This window comes from Salvelinus sp. IW2-2015, linkage group LG6.2, assembly GCF_002910315.2.
Source record: "Salvelinus sp. IW2-2015 linkage group LG6.2, ASM291031v2, whole genome shotgun sequence".
Lineage (NCBI taxonomy): Eukaryota > Metazoa > Chordata > Actinopteri > Salmoniformes > Salmonidae > Salvelinus > Salvelinus sp. IW2-2015.
Window position 1 is genome coordinate 8,373,053 of NC_036846.1, and position 17,104 is coordinate 8,390,156.

The window sequence follows — 17,104 nt, forward strand, 5'->3', positions numbered from 1 at the left end:
GTCCCAGACGTGTACAATGGATATTGAGATCCGGGCTCTTCACTGCCATGCAGAACACTGACATTCCTGTCTTGCAGGAAATCACAGCAGAACGAGCAGTATGGCTGGTGCATTGTCATGCTGGAGGGTGATGTCAGGATGAGCTTGCAGGAAGAATACCACATGAGGGAGGAGGATTGTCTTCCTGTTACGCCACAGCATTGAGATTGCCTGCAATGATAACAAGCTCATGTCCAATGATGCTGTGACACACCGCCCCAGACCATGACGGACCATCCACCTACAAATCGATCCCGCTCCAGTGTACAGGCCTCGGTGTAACGCTCATTTCTTTGACGATAAATGGAATCTAACCATCACCCCTGGTGAGACAAAACTGCGACTCGTCAGTGAAGAGCCTTTTGCCAGTCCTGTCTGGTCCAGCGACGGTGGGTTTGTGCCCATAGGTGACGTTGTTGCGGTGATGTCTGTAAGGACCTGCCTTATAACAGGCCTACAAGCACCTCAGTCCAGCCTCTCAGCCTATTGCGGACAGTACTGAGCACTGATGGAGGGATTGTGCGTTCCTGGTGTAACTCGGGCAGTTGTTGTTGCCATCCTGTACCTGTCCCGCAGGTGTGATGTACGGATGTACCGATCCTGTGCAGGTGTTGTTGCACGTGGTCTGCCACTGCAAGGACAATCGKCTGTCCGTCCTGTCTCCCTGTAGCGCTGTCTTAGGCGTCTCACAGTACGGACATTGCAATTTTTATATGCAATCCTCATGCCTCCTTGCAGCATGCCTAAGGCATGTTCACGCAGATGAGCAGGGACCCTGAGCATCTATCTTTTGGAGTTTTTCAGAGTCAGTAGAAAGGCCTCTTTAGTGTCCTAAGTTTTCATAACTGTGACCTTAATTGCCTACTGTCTGTAAGCTGTTAGTGTCTTAACAACCGTTCCACAGGTGCATGTTCATTAATTGTTTATTGTTCATTGAACAAGCATGGGAAACAGTGTTTAAACCCTTTACAATGAAGTTATTTGGATTATTACGAATTATCTTGAAAAAGAGATGTTTCTTTTTTTGCTGAGTTTATTAACATGTGTCACACCCATTATCATTAGCCTTCTTGTCTCTAATTATGTTCTGCCTGGCGACACTACTGGGAAATGCTTCCCCTCTTTTTTCAACACACTCTTCTTTCACAGCCTTTTAATTATTCTGAAAATTTGGTCCGATATGAGACGGAGCGTGTCCATATCATTAGACTAAGTATAAACCTTAACAAGATGGATGAGGTGGAATATAAAGGAACTAGATGATGGTTGTGGTAATTACATACCTGCCGATCTCCCTCTGTTTAATCTTTAACCTGTGGGTTCTTGAGAAGAATCATAAGATTTAGCACCATAGTTGGTTGAGAAAGTGTACCTTTTCACCCTTGGTGGTAATCAAGGCAAAGGGTGGCTATTTTAAGAATCTCAAATATAAAACACTTTTTTGGTTACTACATGATTTCATATGTGTTATTTCATAGTTTTGATGTCTTCACTATTATTCTACAATGTAAATAGTAATAGTAAAAATGAAGAAAAACCCTTAAATGAGTAGGTGTTCTAAAATCTTTGAACAGTAGTGTACATACCATCCCGCTGAATTTGAATAGCACGCACGCACGTAGTCAAGAAGCCAGTGCGCTGCAGGCCAGAGCTGCAGTGAGTCATTTAATTGTGTTAGGTAAAGCTGATCACAGGCACACGGCCACTGTTCGCCTGACCTCTGCTGACTTACTCCTCATGGGGCAACCCTCTGTGTCACGTAGAGGAAGACTTGGCTAAAGCAGACCTGCAGAAAAAACAGCAGTACCCAATGGATATTTAATTTAAATGGCCATGGATGTCAGATGCCACAAACCCAAGAGGAATGGGTTATTTTTGTGACTCAAAGAGAGCTCTGAAACTGTCCCTCAGTGTATCATATCACATCCTCACCAGAGAAACAGAAACACCCCTCAACACTAGCGGGCATGCCATCTGGTCCTCTGGACAGTTTCTGCTCTATTTTGAAGGCAACTGTACTGTATCCTGTATATTCTGGTTCCATCCTCTCCCCCCAAACAACTTGGACGTGAAACCGATTTTTCTCCGCAGTATTTTGATGAAGTTTGAGTCTATTTAGCAAGTATTTATTGGTTTTCCGGTGTAAACTCACAGCTTATATGAGAACTGGAACTCTGGGAGCCAAGTCCCGCCGACGCATTGCTCCAAATAGCTTGTTGGATTGCCATCGCTCAACCTACCATCTGTAACCCAACACCCACCAACAGCAGTAGYACGCTCACTGGTGGGGGTGGGGGTTAATTAATGAAGCCCCTCACATGGAAATAATGAGCATATGCATTAATCATCTCTTCTTTATTTAATAGTAGCAACACTTCCCCAAAGCCTGGGCGTTATGCAACTCGACAACTCTTTTTTCCCTCTCTTTATCATACTCGTCTCAAGAGAAGTAAACACTGAATAGTCTGATTATCTCTCAGTGTCCTAATCAAGCAATACAAATGCATACACACGCACACACACAGTTCTGGTTCACCGATTGCAATATGAAAAAGTGCAGTACATTAACATTGCCTAGAGAAAACGCAAACATAATATTGATATTGTTAGTACATTATATGTTACCGTGATTTATACAAGTTGGAACCATACACTACTTAATCTTACACTATATAACCTTGGCAAAATACTGTATATCAATTACAATGTGTGGCACACAGTGGAGGCTGCTGTGGGGAGGACGGCTCATTGTAATGCCTGGAATGGAGTCATTGGACTGGTATCAACCACATGGAAACCACGTTTGATAGCATTCCATTGACTCCATTCCAGCCATTATTATGAGCCGTCCTYCCCTCAGCAGCGTCCACTGGTGGCACAGTCACGCAGTACTTGTCAATTGGGCAATATGCTTTAAGTCTAAAACAACTTTCACAATAGTGACAGAATTGCAAAGAGAGAGAAACGACCCCGCCCACCTTCCCAGGAGGGACCTTGCAACTAGAACAAGATGATCTGGATCATATAGATTTATTTCATGACAGAATGCCTCCAAAGCAACTACATGATGGGACACAGGGTTTAGATGATGAAACAGAAGATAGAAAGAGTCAAACTCTGTATGAAGTGRTACTACAGAGGTCTCTGACATCTGCTAGACCAGAAACCTGGAAGGCCTCCTGCCTCTTGCCTCCTCCTAACATCTGCTRGACCAGAAGCCTGGAAGGCTCCTGCCCTGTGTAAAGTAGAGGGGGATAAAAKAACAAAAACAGGATCCTACATGTATATGTTATGTAACATTTTCTTATGTCCAGGCCTGGGTAAAATACTATTKGAAATCATTCCAAATACTTAGTCTGGGCTTGAATGAGCCTGCATGGTATAATGGACCAATACAATTGTCCCAAAACTGCAAACACTGCCCATCCAGCACTTTAGGCAGGCTAGATAAAACACTCAAAGTATTTGGAAGATTTCAGATAGTATGTTTGAGCCCAGGTCTGCTAATGACAGTCAGCACAGAGGATAGGAAAGCTTCAATGAAAGACACATGACAGCATGTAAGGCCTTACTGTCTACATARTTATGGAAAGTTACAAGACAGTATAGCAGAAAAGTTAACAATTATGCTAATTAAATCTGACAAACAATTGCTGTACTTTTCCCTCTCAGGCTGTGTCTGAAATGGCACTGTAATATCCATCTTAAAAAATATACCCTGGTTAACATCATGGTAATCAATATTATCAACTCTCCTGTTGCTGTTCATGATCTTCTCACACTCTGGAGGATGGCTCCTCTGTTCCTGATGATGGTGGTTCCAGGGTCCTGTCACCTGAGAAGGACGGCTCCTCAGTTCCAGATGATGGTGGTTCCAGGGTCCTGTCACCTGAGAAGGACGGCTCCTTGGTTCCAGATGATGGTGGTTCCAGGGTCCTGTCACCTGAGAAGGACGGCTCCTCGGTTCCAGATGATGGTGGTTCCAGGGTCCTGTTACCTGAGAAGGACGGCTCCTTGGTTCCAGATGATGGTGGTTCCAGGGTCCTGTCACATGAGAAGGACGGCTCCTCGGTTCCAGATGATGGTGGTTCCAGGGTCCTGTTACCTGAGAAGGACAGATCTAGAGACACATTTTGGTAATAAGCGTGAGCTAAAGAGTGACTGTTGCAATGTATCATTCTGAGTGTTCTTATTCAACATGTCAATGTTTTTTGGGGAACCACCAAACAATCGACTCAACATTTACCATACATGCGTTAAAGAAGTCAATGGAACGCAGACCGTTGGAGATAAAAGAAACACCGTCATTGGCACCCATTCAAAAAGCAAATCTATTAAAAAAGTGGATATTCATCAAATCAGGCCCACAAGGTGGTTACTAAAATCCTATTTGGACATATTTGGCTGTTTTAGCTGCATAATATTTAGAAGKTGTCCTTTTCCTGTTCATATAAGCTGGTAACATAACTAGCATATAGAAATTGGTGGTTGTAGGTGAAGAMATTTTTAATTGTAATACRGTTGATTGGTGACGATGACATGAACATGCATTGGGGTTGACATCTATACAAGCATTATACTCCGATTTTTACCCTAACATAGTATTTCACACTATGTACAGTGGCTTCGGAAAGTACTCAGACCCCTTGACTTTTTCCACATTTTGTTACGTTACAGCCTTATTCAAAAATKKATTAAATAAATACAAATCCTCAGCAATCTACACACAATACCCCATAATGACAAAGTGAAAAAATGTTTTTATAAACTTCAGCAAACGTATAAAAAATACAAACAGAAATACCTTATTTACATAAGTATTCAGTCCCTTTGCTATGAGACTCGAAATTGAGCTCAGGTGCATCCTGTTTCCATCGATCATCCTTGAGATGGTTCTACAACTTGATTGGAGTCCACCTATGGTAAATTCAATTGATTGGACATGATTTGGAAAAGCGTAAAACTGTCTATATAAGGTCCCACAGTTGACAGTGCATGTCAGAGAAAAAACCAAGCCATGAGTTCGAAGGAATTGTTCGTAGAGCTCCGAGACAGGATTGTGTCGAGGCACAGATCCGGGGAAGGGTGCCAAAACATTTCTGCAGCATTGAAGGTCCCCAAGAACACAATGGCCATCATTCTTAATTGGAAGAAGTTTGGAACCACCAAGACTCTTCCTAGAGCTGGCCGCCCGGTCAAACTGAGCAATTGGCGGTGAAGGGCCTTGGTCAGGGAGGTGACCAAGAACCTGATGGTCACTCTAACAGAGCTACAGAGTTCCTCTGTGGAGATGRGAGAACCTTCCAGAAGAACAACCATCTCTGCAGCACTCCACCAATCAGGCATTTATGGTAGAGTGGCCAGACGGAAGCCACTGCTCAGTAAAAGGCATGACAGCCTGCTTGGAGTTTGCCAAATGGCACCTAAAGACTCTCTGATCTTATGAAAACAAGATTGAGCTCTTTGGCCTGAATGGCAAGAGTCACGTCAGGAGGAAACCTGGCACCATCCCTACGGTGAAGCATGGTGGTGACAGCATCATGCTRTGGGGATGTTTTTCAGCGGCAGGGACTGGGAGACCAGTCAGGATCAASGGAAAGATGAACGGACCAAAGTACAGAGAGATCCTTGATGAAAACCTGCTTCAGAATGCTCAGGATCTCAGACTGGGGCRAAGGTTCACCTWCCAACAGGACAACAACCCTAAGAAGACAGYCAAGACAACGCAGGAGTGGCTCTGGGACAAGTATCTAAATGTCCTTGAGTGGCCCATCCAGAGCCTGGACTTGAACCCGATCGAACAKCTCTGGAGAGACCTGAAAATAGCTGTGCAGCAACGCTCCCCAYCCAACCTGACAGAGCTTGAGAGGATCTGCAGAGAAGAATGGGAGAAAGTCCCCAAAAACAGGTGTGCCAAGTTTGTAGCATCATACCCAAGAAGATTCGAGGCTGTAATCACTGCCAAAGATGCTTCAACAAAGTACAGAGTAAAGGGTCTGAATGCTTAAGTAAATGTGATATTTCAGTTTTTTTTATATATATATACATTTGGAGAAAAAAAACAGTTTGATGAGCGAAAAAAACCATTATCCATTTTAGTATAAGGCTGTAACTTAACAAAATGTGAAAAAAGTAATGGGCTCTGAACACTTTCTGATTGCACTATAAATGTAGGCTAGTTTTGAAAATGTAGGTTCATTTTGATGGGCGGCAATGAGGAGATTCTGGATCTATCCCTCACAGGGGGATGCGTGGGAGGCGTTTCCATGGCATTTTCACTGTTTTGGTTGAATTCCATTGACCTGTTTACAGCATGTATCCTGCATTGGGTTAAGGAGGAGAATGGAATCTTTCAAATTGAAAAAACAATCCTTAGAATGAAACTTTCAGAATAGAAAAAGTCTTTACAAAGGAATATTTAGGACGGTAAAATAGTCAAYAGACACTACAAAACACATCTCTACATATCTCTACACTCCAAATCTAAACAGGGATAGAAATGGTGAGGGGCGCAGAACAACTAACAGTAGGGGTGAATTAGTAGTGTGAAGGTGTCTCTCTCACATGCAAAGGCAATGCTGAGTAGGATAAGGACGGTCAACATCGTCGCCATGGAGACAGTCTCTTGAAAACTAGATTGTAAAAGATTTAAAAAACACAACTTATCATACAGTGTAGACAATGACAGATGTAAAGTAAACATCCAAGACTGACACTTAGGATGGTGTAGATGACTTTACTAAATCACAGGTAGATTCTGTAGGTAGTGTTCAGTTGTGTTGTCTAAACAGCCTTCCAGGACTATGCCCTAAYCCTCCCTATCATATCAGACAGCAAGCACCAAACCACAAAGAAACAACATTAGTCTCTTACCTTCAATAACAAGATGCTGGAGCCTGACTGTGTGGTCAGGAGTCAAGTTAATGTCTTCTCCCCAACAACTCACATTTTTTATACCAGAATTAACACAAGTCATTATGCTTGAGCAACCAAAGGGCATGTCTCTTGAGTGACTTCTTGTAATTCTGGTGAAATGTTGATGAAATTGGTGATCGCTTTCACTAGTTCCAATGCGAGGGGTTGCAGAGTGTCATATGGCGTAATATGGTGTTATCAAAAGGAAATGATTTGAACAATTTAAAAAAAACATTTCTCATGCTGTCCCTTCCCTGGTATGGTTTCAACATGACGATGAGGATGATCATGGTGATGATGAYGGTGGTGGTGATGATGGTTTATAAACATTCAATGTTGTTTAGACAAAACTTATACACCACAGCCAATCTCTTTCCCCATGTCCACAGTGTCAGTTTTGTGAGCATGATTGACTAAATCCCTTTAATCGAGGGAGCGGCCTTTTTCAAATGTCCAACTTACTGAGTCTTCCTCATTTCCTCTCTCGAACAACTTCCACAACAGCTTCAAGAAAATACTCCAGTAAACAACTAAACAGCCTTTTATTTCAGTCTCCTCTCTCTCTGTTGATATCAAATTAATTGCACATTTTTAAGAGGCGTATAGCCTCGTAGACATGTTTGCAATATAAATACTGTTGACAGTCCTTTCTGTTTTCATCCCACTGCTAGACATTAGCTTTGAATAACGACTCTTTTGCTAAGTGATTGTTGTAGGAAAGAGTAAAAACCATATCAACTCAGCTATTAAACTTCGGAATAAATGATGTGCCAATGCCCATAACAATGCACATTCTTTATCACGCTAAACAGCAGAAATGTGATGCAAATGTGTTTTCTGTAGATCAAAAATAAGATAGTAATTTATTCTCCATTTGTCTGAAATACCAACAGTGTATCAGAAACACACTTAATACAACGTTTGTTTGCTTGCGTCTGTGCAGCAGTAGAGCCTCAGGGAACCCTCGTTAAACTGAGGATTTAGCTGAACATGTATACAATGAGTTGAACTATCCTTTGTGCTGCACTTCCAATGATATTGGCTCTGATGAAAGTATTCGATTTACTCTGATGCTATTTCAACACCACTGGAATGCAATGAGTATGGAAACGCTTGTTTGCAGCCACCATTAGCAAGCAGCTTTTATTAGAAAGTTTGACAATCTGCAAGGGACATAGCATTATGATTGGCTGTGAATTGAGTAAGATTATCATACTGTTATGACCTTTCACTCAGTAAGCACAGTCTGCATCTCAATTCAACAATGTCGAAAAGCAAGCCAATGAGATTTGGTAGAGAATAGATGTTATCACCAGCCCACATCATTAATAAATATAAATCAACACCCGAGGAACTCCTACTTCTTCCAGCAACATGTAATGGGGTGGCTGGGTGCATTTTTTACATGGGAAAGCTATAAACTATGTACTGTATACTTCCAGTAGACTTGTTACGTTCCCTGTCAAAAGGAGAAAACATTAAGAGAATGATATTATATTCAGTGACCAGTATCTTATCACACCCGAGAAAATATATCACATTTTGTTGTAATTGCCTCACAAGCCAATGTCTCATCTTTTCTTCCCCATGAAGTACTCTTTTAAAATATGCTAACCCCATAGCATATGAAAACAATAATTTAGCAGGCTAGGTCCCTTAGCGTTTCTCAGGACAGAGGGGAGCTGTCTGCTGACAAATGGGACCTACCTTTTGCCAGTTAGCATTACCTTCAACTTCTACATTGTGTGTTGGTACACACGCCAGGTTGTTTGAACACTCTACATGGGATTCAGTATGTGTTGTTGATGCAGTAGCTAGCTTTTGGAAATATTATTGAAGCTACGCAAAGGTAGGTTACTTGAGTCACATGTACCTTTTATTGAGGATAAAATTATACATTTTATATTGAATAACATGACCCGCCCCGTAGAACTCACGTCGGTAGCCWTCAAGTGCTGGTCATGGCTCACATCAACACCATCATGCCGGATACCCTAGACCCACTCCAAATCGCATACTGCCCCAACAGATCCACAGATGACGCAATCTCACTCGCACTCCACACTGCCCTTTCCCACCTGGACAAAAGGAACACCTATGTGAGAATGCTGTTCATTGACTACAGCTCAGCGTTCAACACCATAGTACCCACAAAGCTCATCACTAAGCTAAGGACCCTGGGACCAAACACCTCCCTCTGCAACTGGATCCTGGGCTTGTAAGGGCTTGTAAGTGAGCATTTCACAGTAAGGTCTACACTTGTTGCGTTCGGCGCATGTGACAAATAAAATTGGATTTGTTACTCCACACACATACCTTGCTACCTTACCATATCAGCTAGCTTTCTGGTACAGATGCTAACCAATACTCCATTTTCCACTAGATAGCACAGCCACACAGTCAAAATTGGCAATATAGTAAAAATTCCTGAAAACAAAAATGTGGGTTCGGYATAARRTTARCAGTGTGGTTAAGGTTAGCGTAAAGGTTAGGGCTGTTGCAGTGACCCCATTACCACCACACAGGCAGTCATGAGTCAATATGGACTGTGACCGTTGAGTCACGGTAATCTCCTCTTATGCACTCTGAATATGTGTTAGTTGTACCCAACTCGCCAATGATTGTCAAGTCGCTAATGGCCTGGTACTCAGGGCTCCATAGTCCCCCTAACCACTCTGACATCAATGTAAATGCAATCGGGGGAAGAAATCACATCAAACACTTAAAAACAGTATGTACTTTTAAAACTCACCTCACAGTAATTGATCCATTTCAAGAAAGTTCAACAGGTTGAAACTGAGTGTAAAACATGGTCATTGTACATGTTGTTTCGCAGTCTAACAACAAAATGGACAGCATTTTCTAAGGTGTTGATTAAATTCAAACTACCCATAGGCATACAGTATTAGATCTGAAACATACGCATAGGCCTATATATGAGCCAACCCCCCCAAAAAAGAAACTGAATCAAAATAATGATTGTGCCGTAATACAATACTTGGCCTACAGCTTATTACACACCGCAGAAAAACATTTTTTTTTAAATACTGATTTAAGATATCTTTGGTACATAATTGGTCTAGCCTAAATTAAAACAAATTTGGAGTTAGCCTACAATTATAATGAATTTGTATTTGATTACCATAATTAATAGGCTGACACATTACCTTTATTTACACAATATCTGTCACGCCCTGACCTTAGTATTCTTTGTTTTCTTTATTATTTTGGTTAGGTCAGGGTGTGACGAGGGTGGTATGTGTGTTTTTGTCTTATCTAGGGGTTTTTGTATGTCTAGGTTTGTGTTTCTAGTCTAGACATATGTAGGTCTATGGTGGCCTAGATTGGTTCCCAATCAGAGGCAGCTGTTTATCGTTGTCTCTGATTGGGGATCCTATTTAGGTTGCCATTTTCCAGTTTGGTTTGTGGGTTATTGTCTATGTGAAGTTGCATGTCTGCACTCACTGTTTACAGCGGTCACGGTCGTTTTGTTATTTTCTTAGTTTGTTTAGTGTTCTTCGTGTTTATTCGTCTTACATTAAAAGTATGTATTCACATCACGCTGTACTTTGGGCTCCTCACTACGACGAACGTGACAATATCTCACCACTGTGCATTCCATCTCCTCCACTCTCTTCTTCATTCCTTTCTCCAGTGCGCAGAGACAGGGTCTGTCAACAGATTCATGAAATGTTTCCTTGTGAAAACATGTTACTATCCATGTTCCCAAACAGATTTCACTTGGTTTCCCAAATTAAACACTGCGTAGCTGCAGCAACAGGGTTGGTGAGTCCATGGCATACAGAGTTTGGGCGGAATAATACCTGTACCGCAGCAAAATAACCAGAGTAGCCTACCCAACATGATTGAAATGAACCAGGGGGAAAGTGGCCTCCATTTGCTATTGCAGTGCATACGGATGTCTTTTTTCTCTTGCCCCTGTTCCTGCCCATTTGATAATGTGCCATTCTAAATCTAAAACAAATTTGACATATTAGTAAAGACAAGATTCAATTAATATTCTGATGGGTGAAAATATGATCACTTGATGAGAGAACAGCGTGTGCAGCCTGAAACAAGGAATAGAGTACAAGCTTTTAATGCAACTTTCTCAAATCATCATTAGCCTATAGACATCCTTTCAATTTTATTCAGCTACGCTCCAGAACACTCAGGACCTCAGACTGGTGTGAAGGTTCACCATCCAACAGGACAACGACCCTAAGCACACAGCCAAGACAGGAGTGGCTTCAGAACAAGTCTCTGAATGTCCTTGCCAAGCTTGGAGCGTCATACCCAAGAAGAATCAAGGCTGTAATCACTGCCAAAGGTGCTTTAACAAAGTACTGAGTAAAGGGTCTGAATACTTCATTTTTGCTGTAGCATAATGGGCTATTGTGTGTAGATTGATAAGGGGGGGGGACTATGTAATCCATTTTAGAATAAAGCTGTAACGTAACAAAATGTGGAAAAATTCAAGGGGTCTGAAAAGTTTACGAAGGTCCTGTATATTCTTCTTACTATATAATCATATAATTTAAAATAATGGCATGGAACTTAAGTGCATCTTGTCTGCTAAATGAACAAGCCTACGGCAGGGCGCATAGCCAGGTAACATACAGCAGGCCAACTCCTATTCTGCTCTTCTGAAATACATTCTCTTCATATCATAATGTTTCCATAATGTTTCTAAAATAAATAATGCATTCATTGTGATGGTGTATATTAAGTTATTCGACTTTTGTAAATGTAGATGTTTCAAAGGCGCGCATCAGCGGCTTGTATGCAGGAAGGCCTGGAAATGCTAAACCTGTTTATGTTAATTGGCGGTCAATTACCGTGAGACCGACAGTTTTTTGCATGACAATAACTGTCTGRCAAAATTTTGTGACTGCCACATCCCTAGTGAAGGTAGGAGGGAATGGGTCGAGCAGGCAGGTTGTCGGGCGGCTGGACCTCACTAGTTGCAGGATTTCATCTGGAGAGAGAGGGGATAAAGAGGTCAAGGCGTAGGGTAGTTCCGTGTGAGCGGGACCAGTGGACTCAATAGGCTGAACATGTCATCAATTTTTTTTTCAAAGTGGTTGACATTGTCGCCAGCAGAGAGAGAGGGAGGGTGAAGGGCTGGAGGATTAAGGACGGAGGAGAAGGTGGAAAATAGTTTCTAGGGTTAGAGGCAAAAGCTTGAGATTTAAAGTGAAAGAAAGTCACTTTAGCAGTGGATACAGAAGATAAAGTAGAGAGGAGGGAGTGGAAGGATGATAACTTCCCGAGGAGCTTTCCTTTATTTTCTGCCCTGTTCTGTAAACTCACAATGAGTCACTTCAGCCACAGAGCTGAAGGGGGGGGGGTGGACTAGGGTCGAAGAGGCAGAATCAGGATACAGGAGGGAGAAGGATTTAGGGAGTGATGATAGGATAGAAGAGGAGAGAGTAGTGGGAGAGAGAGAGAGGGAAGATTGTGACAGGGTGTGATCATCTGGGTAGTGGAATGGCAGTGAGATTAGTAGGCAAACAGCCTCTAGTAAAGATGAGGTCAAGCATATTGCCTGCCTTGTGAGTGGGAGGGGACTGGGAAAGGGTTAGGTCAAAAGAGGCAAGAAGGGGAAGTTGGAAAGAAATTAATCGATGGCAGATGTCGGGAGGTTGAAGAGCGGTGAGCCATCGTCAGGAAATTAGCTAATCAAGGTGTCATACTCTTTGAGGAACTCTCCAAGTACACCTGGTGGGCAATAAATTAGAAAATGTTTAAGTTTGAGTGGACAAGTGACAGAGACAGCATGGAATTCAAATTAGGAGATGGACAGGTGAGTGAGGGAGACGAGAGAAAAACGCCACTTAGGAGAAATTCGCAGCCCCGTGCCACCACCGCGACGACCAGATGCTCTCTTACTATGAGAGAACACATAGATGAAGAGGGAGCAGCTGGAGTAGCAGTGTTGTCTGGGGTGAATCCATGTCTCCTTCAGGGCGATAAAGTCCAGAGACTGAAGGCCAGCATAGGCTGAGATGAACTCAACGTTCTTGACCGCAGATCGGAAGTTCCAAACGCTGCCAGAAACCAGGAATTCCATATGGGTTGTCTAGGCAGAGTACACTAAAATAGAAGGGTTGCAGCCAAGGGGTGGGGAGTGTCTGTAAAGCCTACAGGGAGAGGAGCCAACAGGTATAGAAAACACACACATACAGAAAGCTCCAAATTGATTGGGATAGTGACATCTCTTATTTTTACTCTGTACTCCAGCACTTTGGATTTGAAATGCTTAGTATTTCGTCCCATATTCATAGAACACAATGATTACATCAACAAACGTGTTGGATGCATTTGCTGTTTGTTTTGGTTTTGTTTCAGATTATTTTGTGCCCAATAGAGATTAATGGGATATWATGTATTGTGTCATTTTGGAGTCACTTTTGTAAATAAGAATAGAATATGTTTCCAAACACTTCCACATTAATGTAGATGCTACCATGATTACAGATAATCCTGAATGAATAGTGATGAGTGAGAAAGTATCATACCCCCCAAAACATGCTAGCCTCTCACCATCCCAATTCATTCAGGATTATCCGTATTCACCTCACCCGACGGTTCCCCCGATATGGATGAAAATACCCTCAAATTAAAGCTGACAGTCTGCACTTTAACCTCAGTCATTGTATCATTTCAAATACAAAGTGCTGGAGTACAGACCCAAAACAACAACAAATGGGTCACTGTCCCTGAGCTCGCTGCAGTTGCCAAAGTTACAATAGAGCTAAATGAGATCTGAAAATAACTAGGTAAGATACGAGAGAGAGCGAGGAGCCTTTCTCACTTTCCTTCCTCCAATAACTCCTCAGAACAACTCGGCAGAACCGTCTTTTTTTCGGCGACGAGAGTGCCGCTGACAAAACAGGGGAGACTGAAGTACTAACACTAATTGCTAATTGCCTAGGAGAGGAGATACCACTCCCCCTCCAATATAGCCACTGATTACGAAAACAACATTAGTCACAAATTGCCCTGCCCCTTAATCCGGGTTGATGTGTCAACAATTATCTGCAAGTTATGAGCAGTCAGCAGTTCAGACACTAAGTGGGCCACAGGGAAGACAGGTAGCACTTAAAGTAGATGGCTCTAGCTAGCAAAAAGACAGTAAYAGAGAACAACAGATTAAAACAAAAATGATACTTGGAGATAGCAGGAGTTCTCTCAGGTTTTACGGGTGGGAGATTCTGCACTCCAAGATGAGCAAACACGTAAGATGAGCAAACACGTCCAGAAGATTCAGAAACAGTATAAAAAGGTAGGCAGCAGGTGGGTGTCCTAGCAACCACTGCTGTAAGCAGAGCCTCTTATAGACTCTTTAAAGCCAATAATTAACCAACAATATGGCTCTGAATAGTGTACTGATTGTGCCAGTAATTCTTTCTAAGGTTTGCACGAAGCAAAATGTTCCCTTCTTGATTAGGTATAGTATAATAACAGGAAAGAATGTAAGGATTCAGACACACAGTAAATGACATACTGTACTAGAACATCATGTGATCTTAAAGAGCAAAGGTCCTCACATTAAAAGATACATGATATACTCTATCTCAGTTCGAAACTACAGACAAACGGAACAAAGAGTTAGCACTTTAATTAAACAAACTCTTTCACACCAGCTTTCACACCAGCCTGTTACAGGGGCTGAGTCACTGGCTTACTGGTGCTCTTTCATGCCGTCCCTAGGAGGGGTGCGTCACTTGAGTGGGTTGAGTCACTGACGTGATCTTCCTGTCTGGGTTGGCGCCCCCCCTTGGGTTGTGCCGTGGCGGAGATCTTTGTGGGCTATACTCGGCCTTGTCTCAGGATGTAATTGGTGGTTAATATTCCTCTAGTGTGTGGGGGCTGTGCTTTGGCAAAGTGGGTGGGGTTATATCCTTCCTGTTTGGCCCTGTCCGGGGGTATCATCGGACGGGCCACAGTGTCTCCTGACCCCTCCTGTCTCAGCCTCCAGTATTTATGCTGCAGTAGTTTATGTGTCGGGGGCTAGGGTCAGTTTGATATATCTGGAGTACTTCTCCTGTCTTATCCGGTGTCCTGTGTGAATTAAGTATGCTCTCTCTAATTCTCTCTTTCTCTCTTTCTTTTCTCTCTTCGGAGGACCTGAGCCCTAGGACCATGCCTCAGGACTACCTGACTACCTGGCATGATGACTCCTTGCTGTCCCCAGTCCACCTGGCCGTGCTGCTCTCCAGTTTCAACTGTTCTGCCTATGGAACCCTGACCTGTTCAACGGACGTGCTACCTGTCCCAGACCTGCTGTTTTCAACTCTCTAGAGACTGCAGGAGCGGTAGAGATACTCTTAATGATCGGCTATGAAAAGCCAACTGACATTTACTCCTGAGGTGCTGACTTGCTGCACCCTCGACAACTACTGTGATTACTATTATTGACCATGCTGTCATTTATGAACATTTGAACATCTTGGCCATGTTCTGTTATAATCTCCACCCGGCACAGCCAGAAGAGGACTGGCCACCCCTCATAGCCTGGTTCCTCTCTAGGTTTCTTCCTAGGTTTTGGCCTTTCTAGGGAGTTTTTCCTAGCCACCGTGCTTCTACACCTGCATTGCTTGCTGTTTGGGGTTTTAGGCTGGGTTTCTGTACAGCACTTTGAGATATCAGCTGATGTAAGAAGGGCTATATAAATTTGATTTGATTTGATTTGAAATAGGAGAAGGTATAAGAACGAGTGGGTTTCCTCCATCCTGTATCACCCAAGACATAAACAGGATATACTGTGTGACTGTTTGACACCAGTCTGTAGATCGTATCCTTGACAACCAACAGGTTAGACCAAAATACCAAAATGAACCAAAAACAACTGAATATAATTTTTTGTTAAGACTGCTGTGTAGTAAATGATATGGAAACTGCTCCCATGGGTCCAATCGTCTCCCGCTGATTATAATGTCAGGGAGTGAGGTGGGGATATAATGTGCCAAATTGTTGCCCAGMATGTCTTCTTCGCTGCACAAACCTTCAGGTAATTTGTAACTTTAGGAACAGGGACCAAAGGGAGAAAGTAAAGTCTCTTATACCCATGTGATCTGGTGATAGTATACCTAAAGAAACGTATGCCAACGAGACATTAATGACTCTCACAATGAAGTTGTATCTAGCTGATTTATTGCCCCGCTTTGAGAACACAAAGCCGTGTCAATGCAGACACAAAACGTGAATAATGTGCTAATTTTAATAAACTTAAAACAAATCATGATTTGGGTTCTTGTATTGCCGTTGCTGGTCATCTGATTAGGTGGAGAGATTATACCTCAGTCTTCAGATTATCAATATTCATTGTTCAAGATCTGAAGGGAAAGCTACCGACTGCTACAGTATAAAGCCCAACCTTTACGCTACTTTCAAGGTTGATATCTATGGGTATCCAAACACGTCAAAGTGCATCAACATGCTGCTGCTTTGCCTGTAGCTGGGTTAGCTGGGTTAGCTTCTGTCTACTGTACATTTACAGAACCCGTTTGTTTTCCATTCAGCATCCCATCGTGGGAACACCTCGTCTTGTGCCCGTGCTAATGTGAAACCAATGAAGTGTGTCTGCACATTGTTTCGAGCCACAGAGGTCAGACTCATTAGCTAGTGTGAGAAGAGATAATGAGAGGTATGTACCCGGCGGTTTACCACCATGTATAACATTCTCCCTGTGTGTATACCGGTACCCAGGAGTGGTATATGTATCTTATCCAGCTGCTCTCTAACCAAAGCAACCAGTCTCTAAAGGTCACATCGAGGCCAGAGCTCGATTGAAATCCTGGGTTATTTCAGACTACCGTGTGACTCTAATACCCATAATCCCCTTTACCTGTGGGGCCTAATTAGTGGCTGGTGACGATAAGGGAAAGACCGACAAAGACCGACCCTGGATGTCTTTATTACACACCACCCGAGAGCCAGACGGATAAGATCCTCACCCAGAGTCTGTGCTAATTACAGAGCGGGGACTCCAGGAAATGGGGCTGCAACAGATAATGTACCCCTGGGACAAACAGAGTTCACTTGTATTTATTCATATCATGGTGTCATTAACCCTCCTGATACTTGCTCCTCAGGTCTGGACAGAGCAGGCGCCACCCAGCTACCAGCTACTGTGTAATATGGG

The 17,104-nt window shown here is 42.8% G+C and overlaps 1 protein-coding gene across 1 annotated transcript; it reads right to left on the minus strand.

Moving 5' to 3' along the window:
- Window positions 1-2,393: 2,393 nt before the first annotated feature.
- On the minus strand, window positions 2,394-7,092 carry LOC111965554 (uncharacterized). Its single transcript, XM_023989715.2, has 3 exons — window positions 6,913-7,092; window positions 6,604-6,671; window positions 2,394-4,159 (listed from the first exon to the last, which is right to left on the minus strand). The coding sequence occupies exons 2-3, from the start codon at window positions 6,650-6,652 to the stop codon at window positions 3,816-3,818; spliced, it is 393 nt and encodes a 130-aa protein (XP_023845483.1). The 5' UTR covers window positions 6,653-6,671; window positions 6,913-7,092; the 3' UTR covers window positions 2,394-3,815.
- Between the last annotated feature and the right edge of the window lie 10,012 nt (window positions 7,093-17,104).